We start from the raw sequence: 12,360 nt of genomic DNA, 5'->3' as shown, positions 1-12,360 counted from the left end.
GACTGAAGTTTGTTTTGTCTGAGTATGTGTTGTTATTCGAGAAGAGCCAGATCTTTTATCATCCATGTTCTCAGGAAACACATAAGAGATATATATATATATATATATATATATATATATATATATATATATATATATATATATACAAAATTAGATAATGCTTTTCAGTGTTCGAAAGGTCTTTCTGGATTTATTGGTTTTATTCGGAATCTTCCGGCGAATATTAGCGATGGGAAAATACCTGTGACAGCAATTTCAACGATTTTAATTTTAATATTGTCACCTCCCTCAGGGAAAGGTGTTTTTACTCACACCCTAGATATATTTTCTGGCTTTTTGTTTATATTATTAGGGAGGTGGTATTTAAGGTGTTGGACTCTGGATCAGGTCACCACCAAGCTGCAACTGATGGGCCCTTGAACAAGGCCCTTAACTCTCAGTGCTCCATGGGCTACTATATCGTGGCTGGCCCTGTGCTCTGACCCCAGCTTCCTAACATCGCTGGGATGTGCAGAGAAAGAGTTTCACCTTTCTAATTGGACTTTTGATTAGGAGGTTATGAGTTCAAATCCCAGTTCCAACAAGCTACCACAGCTGGGTCCCCAACAAGGCCCCTAAACCTCAACTGCTCAAGTGTAATTTGCCCTGGATAAGGGCATCTGTCAAATGCCTTCAGTGGGGTTGAGAATGTCAGGGTTCTGAGCAGGACACTCAGGTAGAACTATCTTCATGCTGGATCAGGTTCAGGTCTCCAGGTGCAAGTGAGAGGAAAAAATTCTTATACAAAAAGATCTTGTACAACTGTGTGTTTCAGACTCAATGAGCTACATAACAATGACGGGGGAAGTGGTGGCCAGCAACCCAGCCAAAACCCAGCCATACCAAGCTGCCACTCTTGGGCCCCTGAGCAAGGCCCTTAACCCCATAGCTGCTCCATTGTATGAATGGATAAGTAAATGTAAACATTCATTTCCACTTAGAAGGAAACAAAGGGCAGGGAATGTGCTGAATTTGTTCATGTTCATCACATATTCGCTACAGAGGTTTGGTAATTAATTGATCGCGCTCGAGTGCCATTAAATAGGTGCACAAAAAAAACAAAAACACAAATGTAAACAACTCGTATAAACTGTTTCAATTCGGCTAAATTCCAACTGAAAATATCTAAACTAGTCAAATTAGTCCGTTTTAATTGGCGCTACTGAATCAGACCTGCTCGTACCACAGCACAGAGGTGACACCTGCATGTTCCTGCAATTTCTATGCAACAAACTCGGTCATGTGACCGTCTGAAGGGTTTCCTTCGATCAAACAAATCTAAAAATGTCCAGAACTTTATTTCCATTGAGCATTAAGAACAGCTTTACATGCTCTCAGCATGCGGACACTTGGTTTCTCTAAACGTTCAGCTGAAATACTCTGTCGTGCCTCCTGTACAAACCGCCGAAGATGTTCACTAGTTCTTGTGCTCCAGTTGATCTAGTGATAAACTTGCATTGACTGGGCAGGTCGTTCCATGATAGATATCACTCCAGACGACTCTTTGTTCTCTAAATAACTCTTACAGAGCTTGGACGTATTCCTCGCTTCGGCTCACCGTTGGTTCACGAAGTCGGTTCCGATGAGCCGCAGTCCAGACAGAATTGCATGGTGTTGAATTATGGAATGGTTTGTTTACTTTCTAGAATAAGTCTCTAACCTTCCCTGCTTCAAAACAACCCCAACCTGGAACCAAAGCTTCCACCTCCATGTGTGACTGTGGGGGTGAGGCAGTCTGATCACATCTTCTCTCCTGTTCTCCTTCTCACACAAGTTCTTCTGGTAGAGGGAAAAATATCACATGGGGGCTCCACAGAACTTCATCTACTCATTCACTGTTTAACTCTGGTGTGTGTGTTTTTTTTTTTTGTTCATAAAAACAAAAGGAACATGCACGTGTCAATCATAAACCATAAAAATAACCAGGTGTTTCCAAATTTCTGACAGGCACAAGAAGACATTTATTGTAAATTTATGGAAGGAGTCTCCAGCGTCGGTGTAACATGCGGTAAAGTCTTCAGGAACGAGGACATCATGAGTCCTGCGAGACGTTTAAGCTGAATTTTTTCGTCTTGTAACCTAAGCGCGTTAAACGACAAGAAACCTGAGAACGATGGAGAAGTTGCTGTTTATAGCTGCTATAACGCATAATAACCGCTAGACTTAATTATTAAACGACGGGCGATTAAAACGTTTTGATAATTTCTCTTACAAATCGATCGAAAATTAGAGTTGGGAGCAAATTGCTGAGGTATAAGAACTTTGGACGTGGCGATTTTCCTAAAAGAGTTTTTTAGAAACGGAACACTGATGAGTTTAACTCGAGCATGTCAGCACCGCCCCCTCCCCCACATCTAAACGCTGTATCTGTAGTAAAACACTGGAGTAATTCGTCTGAATGTGCCTATCAACACTGCTGTCGTTAGAGAAAATGACACACAGAGAATTCTCATACACAAGTTAAGTTGTGCTGGTGTGTGTCGTTACCGGCCACTGGCCTGTTGTGATGAACGTGTCTCACGCATGCTCTCCTGCTTTCAGGGCCGGGTCTGGCGTTCATCGCGTATCCCAAAGCCGTGACGATGATGCCCGTGGCACCGGTCTGGTCCACACTCTTCTTCCTAATGCTGCTGATTCTGGGGCTGGGCGGTCAGGTCAGTGATTCAGAGTCAAATTATAAAATTTAACATGAAACTGTGACTTTATTTACACCCTGGTGTTCATTTTATATATATATATATATATACATATACATATACATATATACATACACAGTGAGGAAAATAAGTATTTGAACACCCTGTTATTTTGCAAGTTCTCCCACTTCGAAATCATGGAGGGTCTGAAATTGTCATCGTAGGTGCATGTCCACTGTGAGAGACATAATAAAAAAAAAAAATCCAGAAATCACAATATATGATTTTTTAACTATTTATTTGTATGATACAGCTGCAAATAAGTATTTGAACACCTGAGAAAGTCAATGTTAATATTTGGGACAGTAGCCTTTGTTTGCAATAACAGAGGTCAAACTTTTCCTGTAGTTCTTCACCAGGTTTGCACACACTGCAGGAGGGATTTTGGCCCACTCCTCCACACAGATCTTCTCTAGATCAGTCAGGTTTCTGGCCTGTCGCTGGGAAACACGGCGTTTGAGCTCCCTCCAAAGATTCTCTATTGGGTTTGGGTCTGGAGACTGGCTAGGCCACACCAGAACCTTGATATGCTTCTTACAGAGCCACTCCTGGGTTTCCTGGCTGTGTGCTTCGGGTCATTGTCATGTTGGAAGACCCAGCCTCGACCCATCTTCAATGCTCTAACTGAAGGAAGGAGGTTGTTCCCCAAAATCTCGCAATTCATGGCCCCGGTCATCCTCTCCTTAATACAGTGCAGTCGCCCTGTCCCATGTGCAGAAAAACACCCCCAAAGCATGATGCTACCACCCCCATGCTTCACAGTACGGATGGTGTTCTTGGGATGGTACTCATCATTCTTCTTCCTCCAAACATGTTTAGTGGAATTATGACCCAAATGTTCTATTTTGGTCTCATCTGACCACATGACTTTCTCCTATGACTCCTCTGGGTCATCCAAATGGTCATTGGCAAACTTAAGCAGGGAAACCTTCCGTGCCATGCATGATTTCAAACCATGACGTCTTAGTGTATTACCAACAGTAACCTTGGAAACGGTGGTCCCAGCTCTTTTCAGGTCATTGACCAGCTCCTCCTGTGTAGTTCTGGGCTGATTTCTCACCTTCCTTAGGATCATTGAGACCCCACGAGGTGAGATCTTGCATGGAGCCCCAGTCCGAGGGAGATTGACAGTCATGTTTAGCTTATTCCATTTTCTAATGATTGCTCCAACAGTGGACCTTTTTTCACCAAGCTGCTTGGCAGTTTCCCCGTAGCCCTTTCCAGCCTTGTGGAGGTGTACAATTTTGTCTCTAGTGTCTTTGGACAGCTCTTTGGTCTTGGCCATGTTAGTAGTTGGATTCTTACTGATAGTATGGGGTGGACAGGTGTCTTTATGCAGCTAACGACCTCAAACAGGTGCATCTAATTTAGGATAATAAATGTAGTGGAGGTGGACATTTTAAAGGCAGACTAACAAGTCTTTGAGGGTCAGAATTCTAGCTGATGGACAGGTGTTCAAATACTTATTTGCAGCTGTATAATACAAATAAATAGTTTAAAAATCATATATTGTGATTTCTGGATTTTTTTTTTTTATTATGTCTCTCACAGTGGACATGCACCTACGATGACAATTTCAGACCCGTCCATGATTTCTAAGTGGGAGAACTTGCAAAATAGCAGTGTTCAAATACTTATTTTCCTCACTGTGTATGTTTAAATGCAAAACATAATCTCGCTTCTTTTTTTTTCTTTTTTTTTACTTATTAATTAATTGTAATTAATATTTGAATTTGTGAACGTCAACAGTTTTTCATCACCGGCTTCAGCGCTTTAAAAAAAAAAAAAAAAACGATTCCAAATAAAATCGATTTAATAATATATAAATATATAAATATTTTAAAATCTAAAATACATCAGAATTAAATAGAATAAATCAAATGAATGCAATACATTTTTATTATATTGATTACATTTAGCGATCGATTTATTTGTCACGAATCAAATGGATTAAATATCATTTTATAAATGGAAAAATGAAATGAAAGCATTTACATTTATAAGAATTTTCTATTCAAATTTTATTCTTATGACCTTCTGATTAGAAGTCTAACCACTAATTCACTGCGTAATTTGACGTGTCTCTTCTCCTCGTGCAGTTTGTTGGAGTTGAAGGCTTCATCACTGGCATCCTGGATCTGCTCCCTTCACGTTACAGCAAACGTGAAATTATTGTGGGGTCCTGCTGCATCTTGTGCTTTTTTATAGATCTCTCCATGGTTACACAGGTAAGTGTGGAGATAAAGCTTTCCATTATCATGTATGGAGGTATTTAATATGCACTCGATGAAACTGGCTTTAATTTTGCCTGTGTGTGTGTGTGTGTGTGTGTGTGTGTGTGTGTGTGTGTGTGTGTGTGTGTGTGTAGGGAGGGATATACGTTTTCCAGCTCTTTGATTTTTACTCTGCCAGTGGAATGACCCTGTTGTGGCAGGCATTCTGGGAATGCATTGTTGTGGCTTGGGTTTATGGTAAAGACTCACCATCACCCACGTACACTATAATAACACTTACAACACTCCAGTGTTTAACTCTCAGTTCATCACACTTCAGATTTCCCTGTAGAACGGAAGCTCAGAGTGTAGGTTTGGCTGCAAGGTGAAAAAAACGAAAGCGCTCATTCTGATTCATTACTTTAATAATAGATAATAAATGCGTTGTTGATTCTTTATATTTCTCAGCATATTAGGAAGCTGGAGTCATGAATGTAATTAAGAAGCTTTATTGCGTATCTACATTTTTACTGTAACTTCATTTTAAAGTCAAATATTTGACTTTTTACTCAACTACATTTAGTGAAATCAGTCGTTTCTTTTTATTTACGAGGATAAAAACGTAACTGCTGAAACATGCAGCGAGTCACCAATCAGGATCGAGCGCACGCTCTGTTTTACACGTGTTCTGATCGACGCTCGGTGTATCTACTGATCACCAACATACAGTTCAGCATCAGTTTAACATCAAGCAGAACATTTAGAGAGGAATAAATGATGAAGAAACTCCAGACTCGAACTCGACACAACACACGTGATTTATTTACGGGATTGTTTTGAAGAAGGTTTTGGGTTCATGATGATTGTAATAGAAATCAATCAGTGTTTGAGTCATTAATATCATTCTATTAATAGATCAGTGTGCTGAGAGTCACATTCGAGTCTTTACACGTTAAAGTGATTAAATAAAGAATCTTGTGATAAAAAAGATAATATAAACATTATAGTTATAATAAATATAATATTTTAACTACATGGTTTATGTACTTCGTCCACCGCTGATGTTCAGTATGAACCTGAAAATGGATAAAAAGTGTGGGTGGAAAAATCATAACAGGAGGTTCTTCATATCGAAAAGTGAACCTGTTGTGTTTTATATGCTGTTATTATGTTCACTGTTATTGCCAAAGCAAAGGTTATATATGCCTGTGTATTAAAGTGTGTGTGTGTGTGTGTGTGCAGGTGCTGATAGATATATGGATGACATTGCCCATATGATCGGTTACCGGCCTTTCCCTTGGATGAAGTGGTGCTGGTCGTTTTTTACTCCATGTGTTTGCATGGTGAGTGAAAGCAATGTGTTGGAACAGGTTTTGGTCTTGTGAAATTTCATGCTATCCAAAGACGTCCTACATCTCTCTCTCTCTCTCTCTCTCTCTCTCTCTCTCTCTCTCTCTCTCTCTTCTCATCTCAGGGAATTTTCGTGTTCTACCTGGTGAACTACAAGCCTCTAAGCTACAACAGTGTGTACGTGTACCCGTGGTGGGGAGAGATGATCGGAGGGTGTATGGCTCTCTCCTCCATGCTCTGCATCCCCATTAGTGTCGCCTACAAGCTCATCATGGCCAAAGGATCCTTCCGACAGGTTCGGCCCACTTTTTATTACTTATTTATTTTATTCTTTTGAGCACATAAAGTAGGTACAGAGCGCTACAGGATTTCATTAAGTCGTTTAGCACTTCATTCATTTGTTTTTTTGTTCATAATCGTCTTCACTTGTTGCGTATTTTGTGATAATCGGCGTTTAAAATTTGCATTCGGCAGCACGTTACAAAAACGTTCTGCGAGGAAACGTATTTTGTGTAAACACCCGCGCAAAAAAATAAATAATTAAGTAATCCACTATAGGTGGGTGTGTTTATGCTATTTTTTGGAAAGGGGTTTATGGTGTTTGAGAGACGTTTGCAGGTTCCGTTTGGTTCTATGCGACAAACCCGCTGGTGGTTCCATGATAGATATCACTCCAGACGTCTGTCTGCTCTCTAAATTACACTTACAGAACTCAGACGTACGCTCGGTTCCGATGAGCCGCAGTCCAGACGGAACTGCATTGTGTTTAAGTATGGATTTATAGCCATGTTGGTTCTGGAATAAGTCTCCAAAACAACCCCAAACCATTAATCTTCTACCTCCATGTTTGAGTGTGGGGGTGAGGAAGTCTGATCTCATCTTCTCTCCTGTTCGCCGTCCACAGCCGCTGTATGATTCCACTCACATCCAGTGTTTTTATTAACAACAGTCGCTACTCACGCTTATTTCCCCAACCTGTTTAGCAATGAGTTTCGGTTGCTAAGCAACGTAGCAGACAAAAAAAGAAGAGCACGCCTCAGACAGAACATAAATGTATGTCGCTCTGGATACAGGTGTCTGTATTCGTGCGAGTTGATATTTCGTGAAACTTCTTTAGTCTTTTGTAGTTTTTAAAAATACTATAAAATCCTTTGTAAGACATGATGACATCATAAAAAACGCAGCCTCTGATTGGTGCCCAGACTTGTTCAGAGCAGAAAATTGATCCGTATGGAAGAAGGTGGTGAAGGTAACGAACACGCAGGCTGCCAGCTTTCAAACAGACGTCCGATGATCGATAAATAAATAAAAATCCGAGTGCCAGATATTGATTTATTATTAAAAATTCAATGATTAAAAAGCAACCCTTTGTTACCAAACACCAAGTAACTACTTTAGGATACATTTATGATTCATTCACAAACTTTTCAACATTAAACTACTTTAAAACTCCACTTCCTCTGGGAGATCACAGGGACACGTATGTGAATGTTTGAGCTGTTGATTAGTTGCATGTGTCAGATTTGATTGCGTGACTCCGCCAGAGAAAATCTGCTGCTATCAAACATTGTTTACTTGATTAACCGATTCAGTTTTGAACTGATCAAACAGACCAAATGACTGAAGGTTTGCAAAGAAATTTCATTCTTCCTTTGTAAAAGCATTTTTTAGTATTTTTATATATTTTGATACATGATGCAGCTGCTGTCTTTTGTAGTTTCTTTTGATGGCGTTAAAGTTAAAGGTATTTGGTATTTTATTTTAAATTACATTTTATTTGCCCAATTCTGAGTCTAAGGAACTTTTAGAGACTCGATGATTCGTTCGCATTTCAATTCGTTTTATTTTTGCAATAAATCCGAATACTTGTCGATAAACAGTTATGGAGACACGATGGAGCGTAGATTCAGATCAAGTCTCTAAATCATGTCTGTTTTCTTCATAGCGCTGGGAAAGTCTGACCAAACCCGTATGGGGTGCACATCACCTGGAATACATGGCCCCTGGCACTGACATGCAAAACCTGCCGTCCTCGTCCCCCGGAACCGAAGACAACATCGTCTACGAGACCCGCTTGTAGCCGCGAGGTTGGAGGGTCCGCGCAAAGCAAAAATAACGAAGAAAACAACAACAATCCCGAAGACAAGCTGATAATGCTGCTGCTCGAAGCCGTTCTCCAGTTCAGATTTTACACTCGTTTGTATTTAAACAAGCATCGTTTCAAAACGAAGACTTTTCTTTATTTCTTGCTTTTAGAACTCCCAGGTTGAAATCGCTGCTCTTTCTGTTTCACTCCTTGCAGTTCTGCCCTTTTTTTTGTTTGTTTTCGCAGCGCACTATTAGCTTGTCCTCGCTTCGGACGAAGACAGACAGAGAGAAAGACAGAGACGGATTTTAGCTTTGCTGTAGCTTTTTTCTTACCATCACCTCCTCAGGGCAGAATTCCCACAAAATCCTCCTCGTCCAATCGGAAAATTCAGTTCAAATTCATTTCACTTGTATAGCGATTTTAACATTATGCATTGCAGCAGTTTTAAAGAAATGATACATTATTATTATTATTATTATTATTATAAAAATTATTAATGTAAACATAAAAAAGCTACCTATGAGCTTCTCTCTAATGAGATATTAACGGATTCAGAAGGGAACCTATCAGATCAACTCAACCTATCAGATCAAACATCAATTATGACCTGAGTGATGTAGCTGAGGCTGAGGAACTGTCCGAGCCAAGTGTAAGCGATTGTAGCACAAATTAGAGCTCAAATTTATCGTCACTTACGTGTACACGTGTTTAGGACGAGGGGATACACACACACACACACACACACACACACACACACACGGATAAAAACGTACACAATGAAATCTTCACGCAACCGGGTCCACTGTATTTAAGGGCCAAAATAGATGTTCACTCCACATTCTCCCTTCTGTAGTGTATTATTCAGTCTTACTAACGTATTCGTGTCTGTTTAGGCCGGACTAATAAAACACCAGAGAATAAGTGTTAGGTTAAACGTTCAATTAAAAAAAAAAAATTTTTTGACCATCGAGGAGGTACGAAGTAACGGATCATGTGACGAACAATTCCTGGTTATTGCACAGTTTTTACAGTCAGGGATTGTTTTTTTTTTTGTTTGTTTGTAATACGTGAATTATTTACTTTTTTTGTTTTGCGTGCCAAACATCTCGCTCAGTCAGAAAAGACTCGTTGCCATACAGGGCCGAGTTGAACTCGTATTCCTGTTCAGCTTCTCCACAAACGACTAGTAGCTGAAGGAAACTGCATTATTTTTTACACCAAAACGTGAGGATGAGAATCTTAAAGGAGAATAACTTTAGCTTTCTTTTTTTAATTCTGTGATATCAGTGATGTCGAATTGCCAAAAAAAGTATTAAATCTACGTTTGCAGTGTAAAACTAAGGGGTCGGTATTGGGGCCGTCAGAAATAATTTAAAACACATCATTCTATAGAACACACTAGAAATTGATAAACACTCCAACAAGGATCAGAGAGTTTTTATTTTTTCAGAGTTTTAGACCTTTTTTTTTTATTAAATGCAGGAATTCTCAAGTGTTCAGTCAGAATACCAAAATGTATTTTCCATCTACGTCTACCTTCAGACTTCCATTATTGTCTGGGTTTTTCTTCTTCAATAGAAAAAGGGGGTTTAAACCCTTATTCGTGGCAACCACAAACGACACAACAATACATTTTGTTGAGAAGGAAAAAAAATTTGAAAATATTAACGATTGCATTTCAATTTAATATTTGGATCACCCGCTACACAGACGTCCGAACGAGGGTTTTTTGTTTGTTTTGTTTGTTTTGTTTCTTCGAGCGTGTCGACTGATCCGACCTCAGATCCTGGTCACTGTAACTGACGGCAAACAGTTGCCTTTTTTTTTCGTTTGTTTGTTTGTTCTTTCGCTTTAGCGCCCATTCACATCGAGGTGTAAGTGCGCAGTGGGAATTCTGCCCTTCTTTTCTTTCTGTAGTGTAGCTTACTCTTTAAGCCTTTCTAACACCAATCTGAAAAAGAATGTTAAAAAAAAAAAAAAAGTAGTACACGTTAAATTTTAATGTTGTTTTACATAATGTGAAATTATTATTTTGCTGATATTCATATATACATTCATATACTATATATATATATATATATATATATATATATATATATATATATATATATATATATATATATATATACAGTACAGACCAAAAGTTTGGACACACCTTCTCATTCAAAGAGTTTTCTTTATTTTCATGACTATGAAAATTGTAGATTCACACTGAAGGCATCAAGGGCTATTTGACCAAGAAGGAGAGTGATAATATATCTGTGAGGTATATTTTCAAAGTTTGCTGCAGGATGAATTTTTGATAAAGATGTGACTGTGGAAAGGGTTGATGATATTGATGATATGATTCAGTGTTGTTTTTGAGAAACACTGAGACAGCACAATTATATGCGTTATCTGTTATAAGTATCAATGTGTGTGTGTGTGTGTGTGTGTGTGTGTGTGTGTGTGTGTATGTGTCAGTATTTTCCGCTGACCACCCAGGGACCAAACACGACTGAATTGATCATCTGGAGAGTTCCTTTCCTTTTCCTGATTTCCAGTTGATAAAATGTTGTTTAGTCATGGAACGTGGTAAATAGTACGTGGAAAAGTAAAAAAAGAAAAAAAAACGTGTTCTTGACAGTATCTTCATGCCAAACACTCGCTCACTGCAACTGAACTTGAAACGAGAGCGTTTTAGAAAAATATAGAAAAGTATCATCATGAGATTTTTCTTCAATCAGAACGTTTTTACCATCTTTGAATACGCAGATTAATGAATGAATGAATAATAAAACGTCTGTATCTGAATTCCTCTATATTTCTAAACGACTGACTTTTACTCTTTTAGAAATGAAAAGCTGTAAAATGTAAATCTGTAATCAACATCTTTCAATTTAGTGTTTGATTTTAAGTGTTTTACCAGTTTAATTAACCAGAATTAACATGTTTTTAAGTAAATAAATTCTAGCGGATCAGCAGTGATTATCTTTGTTCGGAATAGTGAACTCTTCAATAGAATACCATAAACTTTTGGCTTCAGAGTTTCGAATCCAGTTCTAACTCGAGAAAGTTATTTTCTTTTGATAATATATTACAGCACGTTATATTGTTGGTGGAGCGAAACGCTAAAGCTTTGGGTGGAGTTACTGTTTCAAAGGTTCTCTTACTAACGTAGTAAAAGTAGTGATGAACTCTTTCATCGTTGTGCTTGGTGACATGCCGTGAGCCGTACCCACAGTCTTCCATTCGTAAGCTGAAGTAGTAATAAACATAACGACTCGTGCTGTAACTAAAGTCATTGCTTGTGCAGGATTTGATCACTGATGATGTTAATGTTTGAAGGGCTTCATGCTTTACACCACTGTGACTGTGTGCTGAAGATCCACTCACCCATATCAGAGCAACAACTGGCAATAAACCAACTAACTCCATGGCAACACTCGTGCGTCTCGGCTTTTCTTTTTGTCTCTGAATATAATATAGAACTCTTAATATAGAGTTCCCACTATAAAGTTCCCACCATAGAGTTCTCATTATAAAGTTCCCACCATAAAGTTCCCACTATAAAGTTATCACTACAGAGTTCTCACCATAAAGTTTCCACCAAAGAGTTCTAACTATAGAATTATCACTATAAGAGTTCCCACTATGGAGTTCTCGCTGTTCTTACTATACAGATCTCATATAAAGTTCTCACTATACAGTTCTCATAATTCTCACTATATGTTTAAAAAAATGCAGTTCTCACTATAGAGATCTTATTATAAAGTTTCCACCATAAAGTTCTCACTACAGTACTCACTATACAGATCTCAAAAAGTTTTCTCTATACAGTTCTCATTCAAAGTTCTCAATGTACAGTTCTCACTATAGAGTTCCCACCATAAAGTTCTCACTATAGGCTTCTGAATCTAATAATCAGTGGTGGACAGAAAGGAAGTGAATGTGATGAGTTACGTACTTATTTTCACGTTTTACTGAAGTGTTT

The 12,360-nt window shown here is 38.6% G+C and overlaps 1 protein-coding gene across 1 annotated transcript in view; it reads left to right on the top strand.

Annotated features, from left to right (window-relative positions):
* LOC124400072 (sodium- and chloride-dependent creatine transporter 1-like) overlaps positions 1 to 10,454 on the top strand; it is a 32,311-nt gene extending 21,857 nt beyond the window's left edge. The window contains exons 10-15 of the mRNA XM_046871612.1: positions 2,581 to 2,693; positions 4,835 to 4,963; positions 5,104 to 5,206; positions 6,191 to 6,291; positions 6,423 to 6,593; positions 8,244 to 10,454. Of these exons, the coding sequence (XP_046727568.1) occupies positions 2,581 to 2,693; positions 4,835 to 4,963; positions 5,104 to 5,206; positions 6,191 to 6,291; positions 6,423 to 6,593; positions 8,244 to 8,378 (752 nt within the window). The 3' untranslated portion in view covers positions 8,379 to 10,454. The remainder of the gene's footprint in view (positions 1 to 2,580; positions 2,694 to 4,834; positions 4,964 to 5,103; positions 5,207 to 6,190; positions 6,292 to 6,422; positions 6,594 to 8,243) is intronic.
* The last annotated feature ends 1,906 nt before the right edge of the window (positions 10,455 to 12,360 follow it).

The sequence above is a fragment of the Silurus meridionalis genome, chromosome 17 (assembly GCF_014805685.1).
Source record: "Silurus meridionalis isolate SWU-2019-XX chromosome 17, ASM1480568v1, whole genome shotgun sequence".
NCBI classification, from domain to species: Eukaryota; Metazoa; Chordata; class Actinopteri; order Siluriformes; family Siluridae; genus Silurus; species Silurus meridionalis.
This window is presented reverse-complemented; position numbering and strand designations above follow the sequence as displayed.